This window comes from Microtus oregoni, unplaced genomic scaffold (assembly GCF_018167655.1).
Source record: "Microtus oregoni isolate MIOR12 unplaced genomic scaffold, Mior012 000005F_ref0000423, whole genome shotgun sequence".
Taxonomy (NCBI): domain Eukaryota; kingdom Metazoa; phylum Chordata; class Mammalia; order Rodentia; family Cricetidae; genus Microtus; species Microtus oregoni.
In genome coordinates this window covers 39330257-39352540 of record NW_024543064.1, presented here as the reverse complement: position 1 = coordinate 39352540, position 22284 = coordinate 39330257, and the positions used below count along the sequence as shown (strand labels likewise).

The 22284-nt window shown below is 43.8% G+C and overlaps 2 protein-coding genes across 3 annotated transcripts in view; one reads left to right on the top strand and one right to left on the bottom strand.

Moving 5' to 3' along the window:
• Positions 1-1502: 1502 nt before the first annotated feature.
• Cdkn2c (cyclin dependent kinase inhibitor 2C) lies at positions 1503-7288 on the bottom strand. 2 transcript variants are annotated; one of them, XM_041651065.1, is made up of 3 exons: positions 6149-7288; positions 5569-5708; positions 1503-2257 (listed from the first exon to the last, which is right to left on the bottom strand). In XM_041651065.1, the coding sequence occupies exons 2-3, from the start codon at positions 5695-5697 to the stop codon at positions 1880-1882; spliced, it is 507 nt and encodes a 168-aa protein (XP_041506999.1). In that variant the 5' UTR covers positions 5698-5708; positions 6149-7288; the 3' UTR covers positions 1503-1879. The 2 variants fall into 2 exon arrangements, with proteins under 2 accessions (XP_041506999.1, XP_041507000.1); XM_041651066.1 differs by lacking the exon at positions 6149-7288 and having other exon boundaries at positions 5569-6017.
• A 10518-nt stretch (positions 7289-17806) lies between these two features.
• Positions 17807-22284, top strand: part of Faf1 (Fas associated factor 1) — a 298559-nt gene continuing 294081 nt past the window's right edge. Inside the window, exon 1 of the mRNA XM_041652128.1 lies at positions 17807-18298. Coding sequence (XP_041508062.1) covers positions 18254-18298 — 45 coding nt within the window. The 5' untranslated portion in view covers positions 17807-18253. The remainder of the gene's footprint in view (positions 18299-22284) is intronic.

The following is a 22284-nucleotide window of genomic DNA, read 5'->3' as shown; positions in this document are numbered from 1 at the left end:
TGGGATAAAGTAAATGCTGAGACATGGTACGTGAGTCAATTAAGCTGTAAATTTGGAATCGCCCAACTTTATGGTTGGAATTTGTAAGAAGGGGTTTAAAGCTCGACTTTCAGTAATAGTGCTACTCCTCGGAAAGACTCAGTTTACTAAAACTGTATGCTTTCTGTATTGAGTCTATTCTTAGAGATACTTTCCTTTCAGATCATCTCTTCTTCTACCTTCAAAACTTTCCAAGTTTAATCTCACCCTGCCACTGAAAATAAAAAGAAACTCATGTAAAACTGCAGTTAAATGAGGCAGAAGTAAAAATCTTATTGCACTCAGTTTAGGAAATGCAAATTTTAACCCCACAGTGAAAATGTTGATGCTTCTCATCCCAGAGTCTTTACTACTCCACCAGAAGATATGCTATTTACAACCACTTGCCTGCAGCCCTCGCGGTCCTTGCTGAGGCAGACATCAGAGCCCGTGCCCTTCAATAAACCTTCAAGTATTTTGTTCTTTTTGAATTGAGGGCAGAGAGCTTATGAAGCAGAGGAGGGAACTTTCACATAAAACATCTTTGTTTGTGTGGCAAATCATGACTACAGTATTTATAAATGTATAAATGGTGACTGCACCCAAATCCTTTGGAGACTCTCTTTAACTAATAAGGCAGCATTACTACTAGATGTGGAGAAGATCCTTTTGCAAATTTGAAATGTTTAGTTTCCCCAACAATTTATTTTTCTAAGCTAAAATGCCCCCCCCCAAAGATTTTAGACCCATTTAGAAAAGAAGGCTATGTAAAAAGAAATGAAGTACCATACGGAGGAGTTGCTTATTAAGTACGGTCAAAGTCCCCATCTTTTCACTCTGCAGACCCTAGGGAGTTATGGTCTTTATATACCTTTTGGTTTTTTTCTGGCTGAGTTTTTTTTAGTCTCCCATCATGAACACCGACATTTGTATTTTAACACTTAAACATTCTGTAGTTTTGCATTTTGAAACTCATGCGGAAAGGCCAGCGCTGGGTTGGTGTACTTGTCGCACAAGTCTGAGAAATGCATTAAGCAATTAAAGAGCCACCCAAGGGAAGCGCTTTCGCAGTGGTTGCTTTCAGCACTGACTTTTTAGAGCTGGTGTTTGTTTTCAGACAGCTACTTCTGAAATCTCCCTTTCAGCTGGTTGACTTGATTTTGAGAAAAAAGGGAAGATTGGACATTACAAGGAATTCACACAAATAATTTCAAGTCTGTTCTTCAAAAATGCTGTTCATATTCCTTTTTGAAGCCAAAATACTAATAAAAGAGGAATTAGTCAATAAAATATTGGGGGGGGCACATGGGGCAGGAAAAAAGGAATAACGTCACTGTGACCACAATATAACTAGATTTCCACTGTCCTCTTTTCTAATGTTAAGCCTTAAGAGTATTATGAACTTTTAACACATTTCTTACAAAGTGGCAAGTTGTGTGCAGGTTATAAAGAAGTAAAAAAAAAAATCACAGGAAAATGTGGTCCTCCTCTGAAGATGTGCTTTAATTAGGCAAAGATGCATCAGACAAGTAATGTTTAAAACAAGGGCTACAGGACAGATGCTGAGACTGGCAAAGGGAAGCAAAGAAAAAAAAATCACAGATAAAATATCCAGAAGAAAGGCGTAGCTATTTGCAATTACATGTTAGAGATCAGAATTTTGACAGTGAAAAAGATGTTTAAATATTTCATAAACTTGTAGTGAGATTTCCAATTAGGCAATTTCAAAGGGTTTAGCTAGTTGCTCAAAATAAGAAAAAGAAAACAAGACCTTATATTTTAACAATGATAGTAAACCAGTCAGGACAGCCAACCAACTAACTGACAAAGTAAAGGCCACTTGGGAAAGCCCTCCCCGCACTCACTGTAGATTTGTGGCTCCCCCGACCCCATTTGCCTCCATCAGGTTAATGACCTCATTTCTTCCATAGAACCTGGCCACGTCGAAGGCGGTGTCCCCCTTATGATTCCGATGCCCCACGTTGCTGGCTGTGTGCTTCACCAGGAACTCCACCACAGGGAGGTGGCCTTCTTTGGCAGCCAAGTGCAGGGGCAGGTTTCCTTCATTATCTTCTATGTTAACGTCGGCCTGAAACTCCAGCAGGGCCCGCACAGTGTCCAGGAAACCTGCTCTGGCTGCATCATGAATGACAGCGAAGCCAGTTCGGTCTTTCAGATTGGGATTAGCACCTCTGAGTAGAAGTCTCCTGGCAATCTCCGGATTTCCAAGTTTCATAACCTAGGAAAGAAGTTAGAGATGGGAGAATCCCTCCAGGGATCGAGCTGCAGCAGTCTTTAAAGACCTCTATCTGCCCTATCCTGATTGACATCCATACCAGAGTCTGAAGGGGGTGTAGCAGGAAAGCACCAGTTGGTAAAAATAGAAGAAAAATTACCAAAATTCATCTTATTGATGCAATATCCGAATGAGCCCAGAGGTGGGATAAATAGATCAATAAACAGAATTTCTGCAACGTGAATAAATGTGATGGCTAATTTGGTTCTTTATCTAATGTGATGGCTAATTTGGTTCTTTATCATTCACGAAAACCTATGTAGCCTTTTTATTATTTTTTTTCTTCTTGAATTCCCTAAAAGAAACGTAATTTGGTATTTGAGTAAGGAGACTCCTAGTTGCTCATTCATGCCCATACAACAAACCTGGGGTATGGTTCTGGAAGATTAAATGGGGAAGACTTATTTCCTAATAGTTACTGAAAACAGATAATGTTGGGTTTCTTTAACCCCCCAGATAAGTGTCATTTAGTGTAGACCTGATCCTTTAGAATCTCAGAGTTGACATTTTCTTAAATGATTAGTTTTACAAGTTCCTTCCAAATAGGTAATGCCTGAAATTTTCAAGCATTGAGTTTTTTTTTCTTTACAGACTATAAATATTGGCTACTAGAAACATTCCACGATTAGAATTCATTTCAAATTACAAATTCATTTCAAATTACAGAATATTGCTGAGTTATTAAGGTATTAATTAAACTACTGTGTTCTACATTGCTTATTATATCAGTTTACTTTCAGAGAGGAAATGACTGCATGGCTGCCAATCTTGGAAAGAATAAAATAGCCATCCTACCATATCAGTAGAAACTCCCAAAGACCTAACTAGCCTTCTGATAGTCGAGTGAGCAAAAGCAAAAGTAAGACATGCAGTGTGTGTGTTGGAACAGACAGCCCTGTCTTGTGGTCTGAGTCACTTAATAATCAGCTGGTGACCCTGCCGAATTTCCATTTGTACTCATCACATTTAAGAAGAGCTATCTGTAAGCTAACAGTGTTTTGAAAGCCAGAATATACTATCAATACTTTCTGTCAAGGCACAAAATAACTTATGTTATAGACTTACTTACTGTTATTTAAATGTATTATATTTGAGAAGATGGCTGTTACAGATCTCTCATCAGTAAAAATTAGGCATAACAGCATTTGAGACTATAATATATATATATATCATTTACTTGTGAAACATTTTATTCTTATTAACACGCCAGAAAATTCCAGCATTTGAACTAGTTTCAGTTATATTGAAGTATATTCATACGAATCCAAGTTATATAATAAAAAGTGAGCTACTTACTAGACATTCAGTATTTATTAGAGTCAAAAAGTAATACCCTTGAAAATATGTACAAAGTTGGTTTAATATCTTTAAAAGGTTTTTAAAGAATTGAAAATTAATAAAATATATTTATAATGAATATTTTATAAGTGTAAATTACACACTTTGTCATGATATTAAATTTCCTCTTTAATAAAACCCTTTCACCTTTTCATTTAGGGAAGTAGAAAAATGACCCAAAATTTATTTTTCCAGAACCCTCCTGAAATATATTTTCTGGTTATTACAAATTAATACAGTCTAATTTAATTTTTTGCCTTAGTCACATTTAAAGAGTTAAGGTGAGCAAAACAAGAAATAGAGACCTTAGATCTCTCAGAGCAGATGTGCGAGAAGAAGGCCCGTGATTATTCTGACTGCAGACAGAAGCGCAGGGAAAAGGCTTCTGCAGATGAGTAAGAAACATAATCACAGGTTAAAGTTTGTCATCCTTGGCAGAAAGTGATAGTAATATTACGAATGTTTCTAAAGAAAGTTCTTTCTGATGACACGATTTCAGAGTCAGGATTATGTATACTGAAAAAGACTCCTATTTGTGTGTGTATGCCTCATTATCTGTACTGATATTAAGCTATAATAAGTGGGTATTATCTAAGTTTGTTAATACAAACATAAGTGGATAGTTATTTTTAGATGCTTGTCAACATTTAATTATCTTAATTGTCCAGCTGTCCTGTTTGTAAAAGATTCTGTACTGTCCTCTTCTGAACATGGATGAAGTGGCTCTTACGTTGTGAAACTGACCACTAATCTTCCGATTTTCAACAGCAAACCTTTCAGGATCTGGAATTTATGGCATTGCTACCATCACCAAACCAGAACACAAGTCTTAGTTGGTGAAACAAAAACAAAACCCTTCCTTATTTAATCTACCTGAATCAAGATAAATGTTTTAGTATCTCTGCATAAGCTGTCTCTACAGTGAAAACTCTGCAAGGCCAGCTGTACTCTGATCTAAAGCACACAGCCCACGTGAGCTTCCACTGTGGCATCTCCTGACACTGACATTTCTAATTTTTAAAACAGAAACAAAGCTCTGCTGCCTTTACCCCAGTGGGTTTTCAAAAGCTGCTCGAGATAGGAAGAGCTCCCAGGAGTACCATCAGAACACAATGAAAGCAACCCCTGGAGATCACTGTCCCATTTTTTTGTTTGTTTCTAAGCCTTTCAGCAAAGTTACATGACAACATTTGGAGGGGGGAAAATATTATCAGGTACATCCTTGGCAGCTGAACATGTGTCAGTTGCTGCCTGTAAACCTAATTACTGAAAATTAGAGCATAGCACCGCATGACCACGGGGATAATCAAAACACTACTGCTCGGCTCTGATTAGAAAATTCAGCTTTTCATTTCTCCTCACTCCTGAACAGTAGGTATGATGTTAACTGTGAAAGGTACATCCTGTCCTGGTGCCCAGGCTATCCCATTCCAGACGAGGAAAGGTCGTTTGTTAAGATATAAAGCAGCTGAAGGGAAAACATACTTCCTAGTAGTCAAGGAAATTAACTTTAAAGTCAACTATTGGGTACAAAATAGGTGAAAACCACTATTAGCTGTGTATTCACTTCAAATAATCACCATAATAATGTGTTCAAAGAGCTATCTAAAACAACACAGCACAAAACAAACAGATTTCGACGCTAAGACTACTTTAAAATCTCCAATGTCACAAAAACATTTCAAAAATTATGACCAAACCTAGGGTTCTCTTCATATTGAGGATGTTATTGGATTTGACGAGTTTCTCCAAAGTACGTCATTTTGGGGAGTTGGATCCACTTAAAGATATAAAATATGGCAACCAAGTAGGTTTTAAAACGGTGAAGATCTGTACCCCTCGAAACATGAAAGTTGGCACTTTAGAAACCCAGGCAACCTTATTAACTTGTTTTCCCCACCTCTGTGAATACCAACCTGCAGCGCAGTTCTCCCAAATCCATTTTGAGCGTTGACGTTTACATTATTTTGCAACAAACTAGTAAGTTGCTCTAGGTCCCCCCTGGCAGCTGCGGACGCCAACTCGTTCCCCCAAGGCTCGGCCATTCTTTAGGGTCCTGACGATCGGGAAAAGACGATTAGTTGCTTCTCCTTTTCCCCTTTCCTTGGCTCTTAATCAGGCTGCATGATGGCATCGGAGGCTGACAGAAGGACTGGGATGGTTAATCTGGAGTAGAGCTTGGTAGTAAATACTAGTAAGGTCGGCCTGCCAAAAGCCCGCCCCTCGATTCACACGTGATTATTCAGCAAAACTGAGCCCATTGGAGAGGGGCTCTTCTCCTAGCTTTTTAGCTTAACCCCTAAGAAGAATTCTGGCGATTCAACAGAGACACATACAGACACACAGGCATTCTGGACGTAAGATGTAGGCAGAGCTGTCACGTACCTAAGCTTCACAGCTCTGTGAGGAGGATGTGCGGAGACTTAAGGGACTAGGTCAGCTCAGAAAACACTGCGGAAGAAAAAGTATTGGAGAGAAGAAAAGGCATTAACCCACCCTTGTTCACGATGGTGACTTGAGGCAGAACTTCAGGAGCAGGTCCTCCGCAGGACTCGCTTTCCATCCGTCTCGGTGAAGGGGGTAGTCCCGAGTGCTGCTCGCTAGGAGAGCGCCGCGGTGGCTGGATGCTGACGTGCTGGGGGGGTTAAAAGATGATCGCCCAAGGCAGATCGGAGCAACAGTTCCGTGGCCCTCAACTCTCGGGTCTCAACGACCCCCCAGCGGGCTCGGCGTCTTCAAAAGAGCCCCCGGAGCCCGACCGCCGGGCTGCCGAGCCTCAGAGGCCGTGGGAGCCGGGCAGGGCGCAGGTCTCCGGAGGCTGGTGGGCGCGCGGCAGACCCCCGCCAAGCCCGTCATGCCGGTCCCGCCGGGTCCCGAGGCTCCCGGCAGCCTGAAGAAAGAGCAGAGCGACGAGAGACGCGTCTACCGGGCTCCAGCCGCTGGGGCAGCTTGCCGTAGCATCGCGGCTGTACCGGGCCAGCTCGCCAGTAACTTCCCGCCTACGACCGAGCTAGCTCAGGCTCTCCACTGCAAGCGCTCACTGAGCGGTGGCCGTCGCCTCTACAGCGGTCTTTCCCTCTTTCCCGATTTTCCGGGTGCCTCCGGTGATGGGAAGGGTCCTTAGAAGTACGGGCGGTCGCTACAATTCCCGGGCGCAGCCAATCCCGCCGATTTCTTGGCGTCCGTCCAGCAGCTGGGGAGCTCGGTGCCACTTGGTCAGTTCTCCGTGGTCCTCCGGCCTGTGTCCCTAGTCTGTGCCGCGGACAAGGCAGCGGCTGCCAGCCAGCTGGGTCCCCGAGCCGAATCAAGCAGCGCCGGTCCCTCGCGAGCCGCGGCTGACAGTTTCTTTTGTAGTCCGACTCCCCAAAATCTCTGATCGCTGCTCCTTTCCCCGCTACAGGCACTTGCGCGTCTTCCCTCTTTAGGATCTTTCCCTTCCCTCCCTCTTTTGCTTCTTTTTCCTCTGAAGCAACTGCTGCTTCGGTTGCCTCTGCAGAGACGGTGCCGGTTTCTTATCCCTTTTTTCCGACCTCATCAGCTTTTTTTGAAAAGAAAAAAATTGAGCGCTTTTTGAGTTGAAAAACCCGCCCCCATTTTAACGGCAGAGTTTTAAGGAGGCTCGGCGGAGTTAGCGCGCCGCGGGAGCGGGAAGGCCGGGCACCGCCCACGCCCCGCCCTCCGCCCTGGCGGCGCACTAGCCGGCCGCGCGCTCGCTCCGCCCCCGCCCGGCCCGGCGCTCTCCTCGGCCCGCGCTGGGCCTGGGTGCGCGGGTCGGCGCCGCAGCTCCTGCCCGCGGGCTCCGCCTGCCAACCCTGCCGTAGCGGGATCGGTGCCGCCCGGACGGGCCTGCTGGCTCGGGGCTGGCTGGCCGCCGTCCGCGACGCCGAGCCCCTACCGGGAGGTACCCCGATGGTAGCAACCCAGCGCGGGCCGAGGCCCTAGAGGCGCCGCGGCCCTGCTGCTGGCGGGCGGAGAGCACTCGGGCGCCGGCGGATTCTCCTCGGAAGGAGCCGAGCAGCTCCACCGCCTCCGCGCTCCCCGGCCAGGTTCGCCGAGTTCGAGCGGCCTGGCCTGGGGCTTCGGGGCTTCCGCCTCCTCCGGGAGCGCGCTATGGCTGGACTCCTCTGCTCCAGCACAGGCCTTGGCACCTGTCAGGGCATTGCCAGGGCTGCAGAAGCGACCTGACTGACAGCACCAGACAGTAGAGAAGTCTTGTAGACTGGTTGTAGGAGAACGGAAAGTATGTTACAAGAAATCATAACGAACTTCGAAGCATTAAAGTTACGGGATAGGTGATGTCTGTTCTTGAGGGAAAGGGAGAACTGCGATTAATTTTAAGCAAAATTTACAGTAAGTTAGAAATGTTTTCTAACAAGGCTATGCCTTTGTTTTGGAATTTAACTAGATGGAGGCTTGGTTGTTTTTAGGTGGGGGTGGTGGTCTAAGTGTAAAATAAGTCTACCCCTATTTATTTCACATCCAGCACCAATTTTCTGTATTTTTGAGGTTCTCTTTTAGGTACGTGAGATTACTGCCCTCTCTCTTCTTAAAAAGCAAGCAAACAAACCAGCATGGATGTATGATGCATCCCGTGATCAAAATGAAACTAAGGAAAAAATGACAAGTTGTCTAATTAGAACCAGCCATGGCACATATATCCTCAAGCAACATCTGTTCCCAGTTCCATGGAGTAAAGTGGAAGTATTAAAAACAAGCCAGAGACATCTGGATAATCATCTCGAAACAGGTTGGCTGTTAGGGAAAGTTGAAACCAGCAAGAATTTGGCAGTGTTTCTTTAAATTGTTAAGGAAAAAAAATCCGAGCTGTTTCTGGCATAACTAAAGCTGTATATTGTGAATCAGGCAAGAACAATGAAAGAAATGCACTCCTTAAAAAACAGATACTTTTAACATTATAGTATTTAGGATTCCATGCATACTGTACACGCGATTATTCTGGGAACTGGGATAGGACATTGGCACTGTTAAAGTGATAACTGGCACTAATCCAACTTAGAAACATTACCTTCTAGAATGTAATGGCATCTTGCTTGGGGAAAACATGGTAATGAGAAAGAATAAAATTGTATGCATTCTGTAAAAAAATGAGTGTACATGTGTTCTGACTTTCATCAAATAAAATATCTTTGCCAAATACCTGAGTAAAGAAAACTCATGGTTTAGGGTGCTTTTATCCAGCCTAGCCTACGGCTTCTTATGCATCTCAGGCTGGTTTAGTACTTATGATTGTGCATCAGCCTGGTAAGGCTGGATTACAAGTATGCAACACTACCTTTTTGTATTAAGAGTTTTTGTGCTGGGTGGTGGTGGCTCATGCCTTTAATGCCAGCACTTAGAAGGCAGAGGCAGGCGGATCTCTGTGATTTCGAGGCCATCCTGGTCTACAAGAGCTAGTTCCAGGACAGGCTCTAAAGCTACAGAGAAACCCTGTCTCAAAAAACCACACACACACACACACACACACACACACACACACACGCCTTAAGAATGAAGATTTTAACATCCCATTGGCCACAGGTAATATGTAAAGAAATAAAAAGCAGTTGGAAGGCCAGGGCCAGCAGATCTCTGAGTTCAAAGCCAGCCTGATCTACACTGTGAGTTCCATGGTAGGGCTACATAGAGATACCCTGTCTCAAAATAAATAAGTACACGAATAATTTAAAAAGGAGTAAAAGCAGTTCGATAAAATTCTGCTCTTCTTATGACTTCAGTTGCCCTTCTTAAAACACTAACTTCTTAGATTCATTTTAAAAACATATGTGGCCTACCATGAGAGGACCAGGACCCAGAGGCGGGTTACAGCAGAGACCTAGGAGAGAACCAAATAGGACTGGCAAAAAAAAAAAAAAAAAATGATCCCTAACGACATTCTGCTATACTCATTAGACTGTCATCAGAGAGGTGCCACCCAGCAGCTGATAGAAACAGACGCATAGACCCACAGCCACACATTAGGCAGAGCTCTGGAATCCTGTGGAAGAAGGGGAACAAAGATTGTAGGAGCCAGTAGGGTAAAGGACACTACAAGAAAACCCACAGAATCAACTAACCTGGGCTCATAAAGGCTTACAGAGACTGAACTGACATCTGGGGAGCCTGCATGGAACTGACCTACGTCCTCTGCACGTTTATTATTACAGTTGTGTAACTTGGTCTTCATGTGAAACTCTACAATGGGAGTAGAGGCTGTCTCTGACTCTGTTGTGTGCTTTTGGAACCCATTCCTCTTTCTGGATTGCTTCATCCAGCCTTAATAGAAGATGACTTGCCTGGTCTCACTGCAACTTGATATACGGTGGCTGGCTGGTATCCATGGGAGGCCCTCTGGTTTCTGAAGAGACGGAGGAGGAGGAGTGGATTGGGGGGGGGGAGTTGCGGGGAGGGACTGGGAGAAGAGGAGGGAGGGGGAAATTTTGGGATATAAAAACAACAACAACAAAACTTATGTGGATGAGCAGTAGTAGTGCTTGCCTTTAATCCCAGCACTTGGGAGGCAGAGGCAGGTGAATCTCTGAGTTCAAGACTAGCATGGTCTACAGAGCGAGTTCTAGGACAGTGAGGGCTACAAAAGAAACCTGGTCTTGAAAAATCAAAAATAAAGAATAAATTTAAAAAATTATGTGTGTTTAAAAAATTGTGTGTGTGTGTGTGTGTGTGTGTGTGTGTGTGTACATACCTGAGAAGGCCAGAGGAAGGTATTGGATCCCCTGATACAGCTGTGAGTTGTCTTACGTGGTTGGTGGTGGAAAATAAACTCTGGTCCTTTGAAAATCAGCAAGTGCTCATAACTGCTAAGTCTTCTCTGCTACCTCCAAACCCAAGATACTGTTTCTTTCTTCTTTTTTTTAAGATTATTTATTATATACATAGTGTTCAGCCTCCATGTATGCCTGCAGGCCAGAAGAGGGCACCAGATCTCATTACAGATGGTTGTGAGCCACCATATGGTTGCTGGGATTTGAACTCAGGACCTCTGGAAGAGCAGTCAGTGCTCTTAACCTCTGAGCCATCTCTCCAGCCTCCAAGATACTGTTTCTTAGAGAAATTTGGTTTTGGTAGTTTTGGTTTTGTTGATGCTTCAGAGTGTGCTTCTTCTGCCTACTGTGTGAACCGGAACTGGCAGCACAAAGTTCCGTCTAGGTGAGAGAGCTTAACTAAGCACAATCAATGAGCTGGGCAGTGGTGGCCCAGTGCTTTAATCCCAGCACTCGGGAGGCAGAGGCAGGCGGATCTCTGTGAGTTCAAGGCCAGCCTGGTCTCCAAAGCTGCAGAAAAACCCTGCCTTGAAAAACCAAAATAAATAAATAAGTATGAAAATAAATAAGTATGTAAATAAATAAATAAGGACAATCAAGTGCCACTGCTGAAAATCCTTCTTTCCTCCCCTTTCCTCTTCACATTCTTCCCTTTCCCCTTGCTTCCCCCTTTCTTCCTGTGCCTTCTGCCTCAGGCTTTTTAGTCCTTTCTGAGTTTTTTTTAATTTATTTTATTTTATTGTTTTTATTGAACTATAGATTTTTCTCTACTTCCCTCCCTTCCTTCCCTCTCCCCTTCTCTTCTCTCCCATGACCTCCACACTCCCAATATACTCAGGAGATCTTGTCTTTTTCACCTTCCTATGTATATCGGTGTTTGTCTCTCTTAGGGTCCTCTTTGTTGTCTAGGTTCTCTGGGGCCTTCCTGAGTTTATAGGCATGTGCTACCACATCCAGTTGAAAAGAAAATCTCTTACTTGGTGAGGGCTAGTTCGCTGAGGTAGATTTAAGAGCATCTGTCCACTGTAAGCTTATATTCTAACACGTACTCAGAAGACTCACAGGTGCTCCATTACATCGAAGATTAACGGGTTTTCTTTTAACATAGTTGAGTGCCCCAAATGTTTACAGGTCACCTGCATAGTTGGATATCAAGTACTAAGAGCCATGAGAATCATCTTACAGGACGTACAGCAAGCATATGGTTTAGTTAAATTATTTCATGCTTTTCCCACATTGACTCCAGCCAGTGAAGAGTTTCTACATGGCTAGCTTTGAGGAATGTGCATGAGGTAACTATACTTTCTTGGTTTTAAAGTCTTTCTCTTTGTTGAATTTATAGATAACAGAGGTGGCCCCCTAGGGGGCCTTTTAAAAATTGCTTATACTTGTGGCTTTGGCATTTATTTCCGAGACCCAGCAGGCTTTTCATACGAATACTTGAGGGACTCCTTAAAAAAAAAAAAAAAACCTTTTATTTGAAAAGTAGGAAAAAATGCCAGCAAATAACTTAAAAGCTTAAGTTAGATTATGTATTAATAAGTAATGCTTGCAGTGTTCTGTATTTATTAAATGTGATACACATTTAAAATTTACAACTTTGAGAAGTAAATATAATTCTCCTTTTTTGATGAGGGAAATTTGAAATTATGATTTAAAGTCAGCAAATATAGGACTTAAATTCATATCTTTGGCTCCAAATATTAGGCCATTCCCGTTACTAAGATGTCCAGAATCGGGCTGGAGAGATGGCTCAGTGGTTAAGAGCATTGCCTGCTCTTCCAAAGGTCCTGGGTTCAATTCCCAGCAACCACATGGTGGCTCACAACCATCTGTAATGAGGTCTGGTGCCCTCTTCTGGCCTTCAGGCATACACACAGAAAGAATATTGTATACATAATAAAAAAAAGATGTCCAGAATCAGCCATTAGACTCTTAAGAATCACTGGATAAACTACCTGTTTGATTACTAAGACAGGGATTTAAATTGGTAGTAATATTAGTCTCATGATTTACCTAATAAACAGAAAACATTCTTTAAAAACTTCAGGTATCTCAATCAAAGAGTCAGATTTAACACCACAGTAAGTCATTTGATAATGTGAAAACCGCAATATCATGTGATGACAGGGACCTATCGCCTTTGAGTATTCCCACTCAAAATCCACAAACTCAGTATAGTCTCCCCTACCCCCTGCTCCCATGAGGGCTTCCCTTAACTCTGTACCATTCTGTCTCTTCTTCCCAATCCTGGGATTGAAGGCATGTGTCACCATGCCTAGCACACACTCAGGGTAAGTCTGAGGAAACGTTAGGCAAAGCCAAGTTGAGGGACAGTTTATAAAGTTCTTGACTCTTCAAAAATATCAGGATCTGGGCATGTCATTCGTATGAATCCAAAATAATTTCAAATAAAAGTTTAGTTAAATAGGGGCTGGAGAGGTGGCTCAGTGGCTAAGAGTTCAGACTCCTCTTACAGAGGACCCGAGTTTGATTCCTAGCACCTTTGTTGGTTTTCTCATAACCGCCTACTAATTGCAGCTCCAGGGGAATCTGATGCCTCTGTGGATACCTACACTGATGTCACTAGTAAAATAAGTGTTAATAATATCAAAATAACTTATATTTGAAAACTGGAGTCAAAACTCAAAAGAGTTATAGAAAGAGGTAGTACATGAAGTTTTTAGAAGATTGTATTTAAATTAGGCCAGAGTCTACTTTAGTGAAGTATGAAAATGGGATTAAAATGATTTTACATACTTATGGAAAAAGAATTTCTATTCTCTTGATTTCTGGCACTGCAGTGAAATTTTCTGAAAATGGAATTTTAGAAAAATGAAAAAGTGATTACTTTCTCATGTTAATTCAATGTTTTCCTTTCAATTTTTCTGTTGTCGATGTTTATTTTGGATGCTGGTTATCTAATCGTAATAGCTAGAACATAGGAAAGAAACAATCTTTTCATTTACTTTACAAACTTGACATCATGGAGGGTGGTACTGTAGGGAGTCACCAGAGAACCTGGGAAGAACATTGGTTTTGACCTAGCCTAGAACCCTAGGCCTTCCACTTTCTGTGATGAACCTGGACAAGTTCTTAACCTCTCGAGAGAAGCTTTTCATTGGGTCCAATGGTTGTTGAGAAGACTGACTGAAATAAAGTGTATAATATATTTGTATGGAGAAGACTTTTGGACAGCTCATCCAGGTTTCTACAGACAAGTATTGGAAAAATAGTTCTAAAAAGTCGTATGTTTGAATATTCTGGCCATTCTTGTGTTCTTACTACACCGTAACATTGTTTTAACTTTCAGATGGAGAGAAGAGACACGGAGGGCAAGAGGGATCTGTGCAGTGTCTGAATGAGTTCTGAGGCAGTCACATGTCTTCCAGAGAAAGAACAACTTTGCAGCAATGTGTAACGCAAATTCTAATTGTTCTTAATAAAAACCTGGAGTCAGATGTAGGGGGTAATATTGAAGATCAGAGAAGCAGAGAGGTCAGCCACGAGAGAGTTCTTTTACCTCTATCAATGCTCAGACAGAAGGGGTGATCCTGTCCTCACACTGCATCTCCAGACTCCATCTGTCTCCACCAAACCTCAGACTGCACTAACTCCTGTCTCCTTCAGTCTTATATTCCTCTCTCCACCCAGTCATATTGCTCCTGTCTCCATCTCCCCAGTGCTGGGATTAAAGGTGTGTGATCCCAAGTGTTGGGATCGCGTTTGTGTGAGCTCTATTTCTCATTCAGTCAGATTCAATCTTGTGTGGCCCAGGGTGGCTTTGAATTAACAGAGATTCCTCTGCCTCTCCTAAGTCCTTGGATTAAAGGTGTGTGTCACCACTCCCTGACCTCTAGAAGTTTAGCTCTGCGCTCTGACCTTCAGACAGGCTTTTGTTGGGGAATATTATTTTAAGTTGTGTTACTTTTGTTTATGCTGTGGAAATTTGTTTAATGATGTAAAGATATGTTGCTTTTGTTTATGCTGCATTTGTATAACTCAGTGAAGCTGTGATTCTAAAACGCCTAATGGTTTAATAAAGAGCTGAACAGCCAATAGTGAGGCAGGATCAAGGATAGGAGGGGCTGGCAGGCAGAGACAATAAATAGAAGGAGGAGCAAGAGAACAAGGAGAGGAGGATATCAGGAGCCAGCTGCCCAGCTACACAACAAGCCATAGAGGAAGAAGAAAGGTGTACAGAACTAGAAGATAAAAGCCCAAGGCAAGCCGGGCGGTGGTGGCGCACGCCTTTAATCCCAGCACTTGGGAGGCAGAGGCAGGCGGATCTTTGTGAGTTCGAGACCAGCCTGGTCTACAAGAGCTAGTTCCAGGACAGGCTCCAAAACCACAGAGAAACCCTGTCTCAAAAAACCAAAAAAAAAAAAAAAAAAAAAAGCCCAAGGCAAAAGGTAGTCCGTATGATTTAAGTTAAGAAAAGCTGACAAGAAACAAGCCAAGCTAAGACTGGGCAGTTATAACCAAGAAGAAGCCTGCCGGGTGGTGGTAGCACACGCCTTTAATCCCAGCACTCAGGAGGCAGAGGCAGGCGGATCTCTGTGATTTCGAGGCCAGCCTGGTCTACAAGAGCTAGTTCCAGGACAGGCTCCAAAACCACAGAGAAACCCTGTCTTGAAAAACAAACAAACAAACAAACAAACAAAAACAAAAAAAAAGAAAAAAAAAGAAAGAAGGAAAGAAACCAAGAAGAAGCCTATGTGTGTGATTCATTTAAGAGGTGGTGGCAGGCACCCCAAAAAAGTCCAAAGAATAAAACATTATACAACAAGATTTATTTGTTAAAACCATAAAATATCACTACAGAGTTGCACTAATGGTAGCCATACATACAACTGAACAGTTATTCACCTGCCTTTTTTTTTTTTGGCTTTTTGAGAGGTTTCTTTGTAGGTTTGGAGCCTGTCATGGAACTAGCTCTTGTAGACCAAGCTGGCCTCAAACTCAGAGACATCCACCCGCCTCTGCCTCCTGGATGCTGGGATTAAAGGCGTGTGCCACTAATGCCCAGATTCACCTGCTTTGTTCTGAGGGAACACACTGATGGGGTAATTGAATTGCCTCTTTTATTTTGTTGGCATTGTGTTTCACCTCATGATTTCTATATGAAAATTTCAAAATCTCCCCCTTTCAGGATGGCAGCTAAAAAAAAACTATAGAAGCTTGTGTTTTTTTTTTTTTCTATTTTGTGCTCTCTCTCTCTTTTTTAAAAACAAGGTCTTACCATGTCGCCCAGGCTGGCCTGGAACTCTCTGTGTTCTGCTTACTTCTGTATGTCAAATGCTAGGATTAAAGAAATGTATTGCCACATCAGGCACAAGAACTGTACTTTTTATTTGGGTGACCCTGTACATTAAAATACAGGTTATAGGACTGAAAAGATGGCTCACTGGCTTAGAGCACTTGTTGCTCTTGTAGAGGACCAGGGTTCTATTCCCAGCACCCACACTGTGTGGCTCACAACCATCCATAACTTCAGTTCCAGGGGTTCGGACATCCCCTGCTGGCCTCTAGGGGCACCAGACACTCATATGGTACATATACATGCACACAGGCAAAACAGTCATAAAACAATTCTAAAAAATTTTAAAAAAGGATACAAGTTATAGAACTGTAGGCCAAATCATTATTATTATTTTTTTCTTTTTGGTTTTTCGAGACAGGGTTTCTCTGTAGCTTTGGAGCCTGTCCTGGAACTCCCTTTGTAGACCAGGCTGGCCTCGAACTCACAGAGATCCGCCTGCCTCTGCCTCCCAAGTGCTGGGATTAAAGGCGTGCACCACCACCTCCCGGCCAAATTATTTTTAGTAAAGAACTATGGAATAAAAATCTCGGTGATTTTGGTGACCTAAGAGCTTTGTGCTTGCTGAGTAAGTGCTCCGCTACCGTCCTGCACCTCCAGAAAATCCAGATCTTCACACGACACAGCACACTTCTTGACATTCGAGGGACTGAATATGTAAATCGGACTTTCTGTTTTCACTTGGATATATTCCTAGTTTAAGAATTTTAGGCGTTGCCGGGCGGTGGTGACGCGCGCCTTTAATCCCAGCACTCGGGAGGCGGAGGCAGGTGGATCTCTGTGAGTTCGAGGCCAGCCTGGTCTACAAGAGCTAGTTTCAGGACAGGAACCAAAAAGCTACGGAGAAACCCTGTCTCGAAAATTAAAAAAAAAAAAAAAAAAAAAAAAGAATTTTAGGCGTTAATTCCTTATGGTGACTTCATCAGTCCCTGTTTTTGTTTAACAGTTTTAGAGTTTAACAGACTTTGCAGAGCATGTATGTGCCCTTTAAAAGTATTTTCTTATTTATTTGTTTATTTATTTATTTATTATGTATACAGTATTCTCAGTACTCTGCCTGCAAGCCAGAAGAGGGCACAGATCTCATTACAGATGGTTGTGAGCCACCATGTGGTTGACTGGGAATTGAACTCAGGACCTTAAGGCTGTGCTCTTAAAAACTGAGCCATCTCTCTAGCCCCCCTTCCCCTTTAAAAGTCTTTAAGCTCCTACTATCTTGCGTCAAGATTGAGTGTGTTCTGTCACCCTTCCTTTGTCCTGGATGGTCATTACAAACTGTCATATAATTCATAGATTTTTGGCTATTTTAGGTACAGAGATTGCCAATTTCTGACCATATGTTGAACATTTCAGTAATTAAGAGTACAGTTTTACTTATCAAAGTACTTTAGTTTATATGAAACACGGTATTCGAGTTTTTCCATGTCTAAAGCATATTATAAATGCTCATATCATAGCAGTAGAAATAGTTCCCCTTAAATATCAATTTAAAATGTTCAGCATCCTTTTGAGGTCTGGAATGTCACCTCTCAGTTTCTAAGTTCCACAGACACAAGGATGGCCCTCTGTGTACCTCAGTGTTGGTGCCTGAGGATGCAGACTCAGGAAAAGGTTCCAGATCGGGAATGACAGAATTGTAAAGGGCTTTTGACCAGGGGGTTGAGAGTAAGAGACCGTTTACGAGGTTGTATTTTGGTGAAACTGTCCGAGGAAAACATTCATGTTAGAAATTCTGCTTGTCAGGCGGTTTACGCGTGAGTTGGCTGGGCTGCGGCTGGATGTTTTGCGTGTGACTAACCACGTGAGGCGCCGAATCACATTCCGGCCGCGGCCAGGGGCAAGGCGGCACCTCGAGGCCTCAGCGACAACCCAAACCGGAATAACCTGTTGCGGGTCCTCCGGCTCCGGGGAACGCAAATCAGCTTCCCAGCCACCCAGGTCCGCGTCCCCGCCTGCTAGCCAGGCGCCTGGCGCTTGACAGGATGGCAATCACGTGACAGCCGCAAAGCACCGCTTTGCGACCTCGATGACAAGCAAAATGTGCGACAGCTCTGGCCCTGGCCAACCAGGGGCGGAGGCGGCGACCGGGGAGGAAGCGGAGGAGGCGGAGGCGGCTGTGGCGTTGGCCCGCCTGCTCGTTCTCTCGCTTTCCCCGCCCCCGCCGGGCTAGCCGCGGCTGAAGGGAGCCGGGCGCGCGCTGTCGCAGCCTGTCCTCCTCCCGGCCGGCGACGGAAGGACCAGCTCGGCATCGAGACCAGCCTCCCCGTCCCGGCGGCTGCAGCCAGGGCTCCGCGGGGCGCAGGCGGGCGCAGGGCGGCTGAAGGTTACCGAGTGCATGAGCACCTAGCCTCCCGCGCCACCCCGCCCGCCCGCCGGCCCTCCCGCCGGCTCTCCCGCCAGTCCCTCGCCACCCGGCGGCGGCTGCCTGTGTGGCCGCAGGAGGCGCCGTCTCGCTCCCAGGTGCGCGCTTCGTTCCCGGAGCCGCGGAGCTCGGCGGCCGCCATGGCGTCCAACATGGACCGGGAGATGATCCTGGCGGATTTTCAGGTGAAGTGTCTGGCTCTGCTCGCTTCCCACCTCCAGTTTGGCCGCTTCGGGGTGGCGGCGCGGTGGCCTCTTCCTCAGCGTTTGTGTGAACACCGCAATGGTTGTAATGTGGGCTTTTCTACCCAGCGTGGCACAGGGTGTGTGTATATTGTGAACCATGGGGAACATGTATTTCATATGCTGTGTTTTGTGGGTGTGTGTAGAACGTGTTGAGTGAGGTTGAACGAGAATTTTAGGTTTGGGGATGCTATGATTTGGGGGTTACTATGTATGTGGGCTCTTTCTTAGTTTTATGAGGAATGTGTAGAATATGGGGTTAATTATGGGGTGTTTGGGTTGTTCCATGAGGATGCTGATGTGTGTGTTGCTATGGGTGTGGTGTATTGTATGAAGTGGTGAGTGAACAGGCAGCGTGATGAGGAGGTGATGAGGCTAGCTGGGCTGTGTGGTCCTGTTCAAGGAGGGGTAAACAGTTGAGACTCCGCAGGCCTTGCTGGAATCTTTGGAGGGTGGGAAAAAAAGAGGCTGCTGTGCAGTGTGTTCTGATGGATCTTTGCACTGAACACACACACTTAATAACCCCTTCATATTTGCAGATTCCCCTCCCCTACAGACTTGAATCTTTCTTAGACAGTGTCTCCAGGCTGGCATCTAATTTGTTTGGAGTCCTTTCCTCAGGAGTTCATTTAAACTAAAGATTATTCCCTTACTGAACCCTTCTGTAGTGACACTAGCATGTAAGTATCTTAGGGAAACCCTTCCAAAGTAGACCTTTGTGTGCCTGGAAAGATTCGGGGTTATAAACAATAGCTTGTAAATGTTTTCTTTGTCCTTTGATAGTTACTGAAGAAAATATCTTAGTGCCACACACACACCGTTTGGCATTGCATTTGTCAAATATGGGTAGACTTTTTTGCCAACGTTGGCATTACTACACAGTCTCTATGGGTATTACTTTTCTATTTAATGTTCTGATGATCATTTTCCAAGAATTTGCTCCTTTTCCTTCTCTAGTATCTATCTGGTTCACTAGGAATATGCTTGTATGTACATTTTGACTGTTCTGCAACCTGCAAACTCAGAAAGGATGGTTTTAAAAAGAAGAGATGGTCATGGAATTTTGGCATTTGTAGGCTCTAGAATAGCTCGAGGTCTTTCATCTTTCTTAGACAGGGTCTCCCTTTGTAGCCCAGGCTGGCATTTAATACAGCCTTCCTACCTCAGCTTCCCGCAGTACTGGGATTAAAATTGTCATCCACCGTGTCCCCTTCTTAGATGTAGTTTTACCCAATTTGTGTTTTGATGGGAAAGGCTCTGGACAGCAACACATAGTATAATTTACCCTAGCCCTAATGCGATTATAACTTTAATTTTAAAAACTTCGAAAACCTCTAATAACTTGTAGCTGTCTTCCGTCATCTGCCAGTCACTATGCTTACTTGATTTTATTTTTGAGGCAGAGTTTCAAGATATATGAATACACACACACACACACACACACACACATATCATATGATTGACTCTCTGGGGTTGGGATTACAGGAGTGTATGGCACCACACCTGGCTCACGATTAACTCTTATATTAGTTAAAGGATAGAAAATCTAGGGTCCTTGTTCTCTGAGGTAGAGGAATATTTTTGAGGCATTAAGACTTTTGGTTTGGAAATCAAAATGACTATATTGATAATTCTTAAATTTCAATAACATTTTCTTTCCCAGTCTTTCTTTACCTTTGAAAGATGGTTTATTTTTTTATTATTTTTTTATGGTGAAAAAGTGTATATTTAGAATTAGCTAGCTGGACTCAGTCTGGATGATCCCAGTTTTGTCGGCATGACAATCAGGAGCCAGCCAAACATACGCCTTCTTCTCTCCATGAGGCCTTATGAGGGTGTTGACTTGGCCACATCAGTGTCGTAGAGTTTCTTCACAGCTTGTTTGGTCTGGTGCTTGTTGGCCTTGATGTCCAAAATGAACACAGTTGTGTTGTTGTCTTCTGTCTTCTTCGTGGCTGACTCAGTGGTCAGGGGAATTTGATGATGGCATAGTGGTCAAGCTTGTTCCTCCGGGAGCATTTAGGCTGCCTTCGTAGCCTCAGGGTCTTGGGCCACCAGAAGGTGGGTGATGGAAGGTGGGTGATTTGCTGATCTTTTTGTGGCTGTGGACGCCTTTCAGCACTGCCTTGGCTTTCAAGGCCTTCCCTTTAGCTTTGGCTTTGGGAGGGGCAGGAGCTTCCTTCTTTGCTTTTGGTGCCATCTTGGTTAAAAGGAAAAATGGCCGTTGGATTGTACCCAAGGCCTTGTGAATGCTACGCAAGAGCTCTCCACTGGTTTCCATTTATTTATTTATTTTGGTTTTTCTAGACAGGGTTTCTCTGTGGTTTTTTTGGAGCCTGTCTTGGAACTAGCTCTTGTAGACCAGGCTGGTCTCGAACTCACAGAGATCAGCCTGCCTCTGCCTCCCGAGTGCTGGGATTAAAGGCGTGCGCCACCACCGCCCGGCTGGTTTTCATTTCTTTTTTTTTTTTTTTGGTTTTTTTTGAGACAGGGTTTCTCTGTGGTTTTGGAGCCTGTCCTGGAACTAGCTCTTGTAGACCAGGCTGGTCTCGAACTCACAGAGATCCGCCTGCCTCTGCCTCTCGAGTGCTGGGATTAAAGGCGTGCGCCACCACCGCCCGGCCTGGTTTTCATTTCTTACAAAAAGAATGATATTGGAATGGTCTTATAGGCCAGTGATATATTGTGCACTTTGGAAAATATAATTGGAAAAAATACTAATGGCATTTGGTGTGAACAATTTTCATATTAAAAGTTTATTTAGAAGACTGTGTACTTTAAGCACATTAATCCTTTGTGTGTTTAGGACTTGTGATCCTCTTACTAACTAAATATCACATTATTTTGTTTGTTTAGTCTTTTTTACTGATCATTGTAGTCTTCTGTATTGTAGGTCTTTTTAGTATTTAAAAATAAGCAATTTAGCTGGGCAGTGGTGGCCCATGTCTAGACTTGGGAAATTAGCTGAGTGGTGTGTGAGTGGTGGTAGGTAGAGTGATGCCTAGCCTAGCATGTGTAAGGCCCTAGGTTTGATACAAAGATGCCTGTGCACACATATACATGTACACTCAAACATAAGACATGACATATAAATTGCTGGGTAATCTTTGTTTAATTGAATACCTTCCCAAAGTGAATATAGTAAAATTATATCTTATTTCATGTACTTGTGAGAATCACTAGTACTATAAGAAGCTAGCATGCCTGCGTAGAAAGGACACAATTTTGAATTAAATTTGAAGAATATTTGCACTTGCTTGTTTAGTGTTGTTGTTTACAATAGCCAAAATATGGAACCTATATAGATATTTTATTTGTGTTTTAATAAATAAAGCTTGCCTGAAGATCAGAGTTCAGATCTAAGCCACTAGAGGTCAGGGAGTGGTTTTGTACCTTAAGTCCCAGGACTCAAGGCCACCCTGGGCTGCAGGAGGTTGACTCTCTCTAAAAAGAGAAATAGGTACTCACACAAAGGTTTTCCCAGTACTCTGGAGTCACTACCCTTAATCCCAGTACTAGAGAGGTGGATGCAGGAGTGGTATGGTTGCTCCGAAACAGGTATGTAAGGCAGGAGGAGATGAGAGCCTGGGGCAGTCTGAGGTCTGGTGGAGAGCATTGCAGTCTGCAGTCAGGCTGAGGTTAGGGTTGCCCCTTTGTTTGTCTGAGCCTTGGTAGAGGTAAGAACTCTCTAGTGGCTTGGCTGCTTTGCTTTTCTGATCTTCAGCTTGGACTCTAATATCTGTCTCTGGGTTTTGTTATTCGTGCTGCAGGAACCAGCCTAGCTGCCCATGAGTGTCTGAAAAAGAAGGAAATGTGGTGTACCAGTGGAGTTTTAGTACCTTTAAAAAGAATGAATTGAAAAAAGAAGTTAAGCTGGGCGGTGGTGGCGCACGCCTTTAATCCCAGCACTCGGGAGGCAGAGGCAGGCG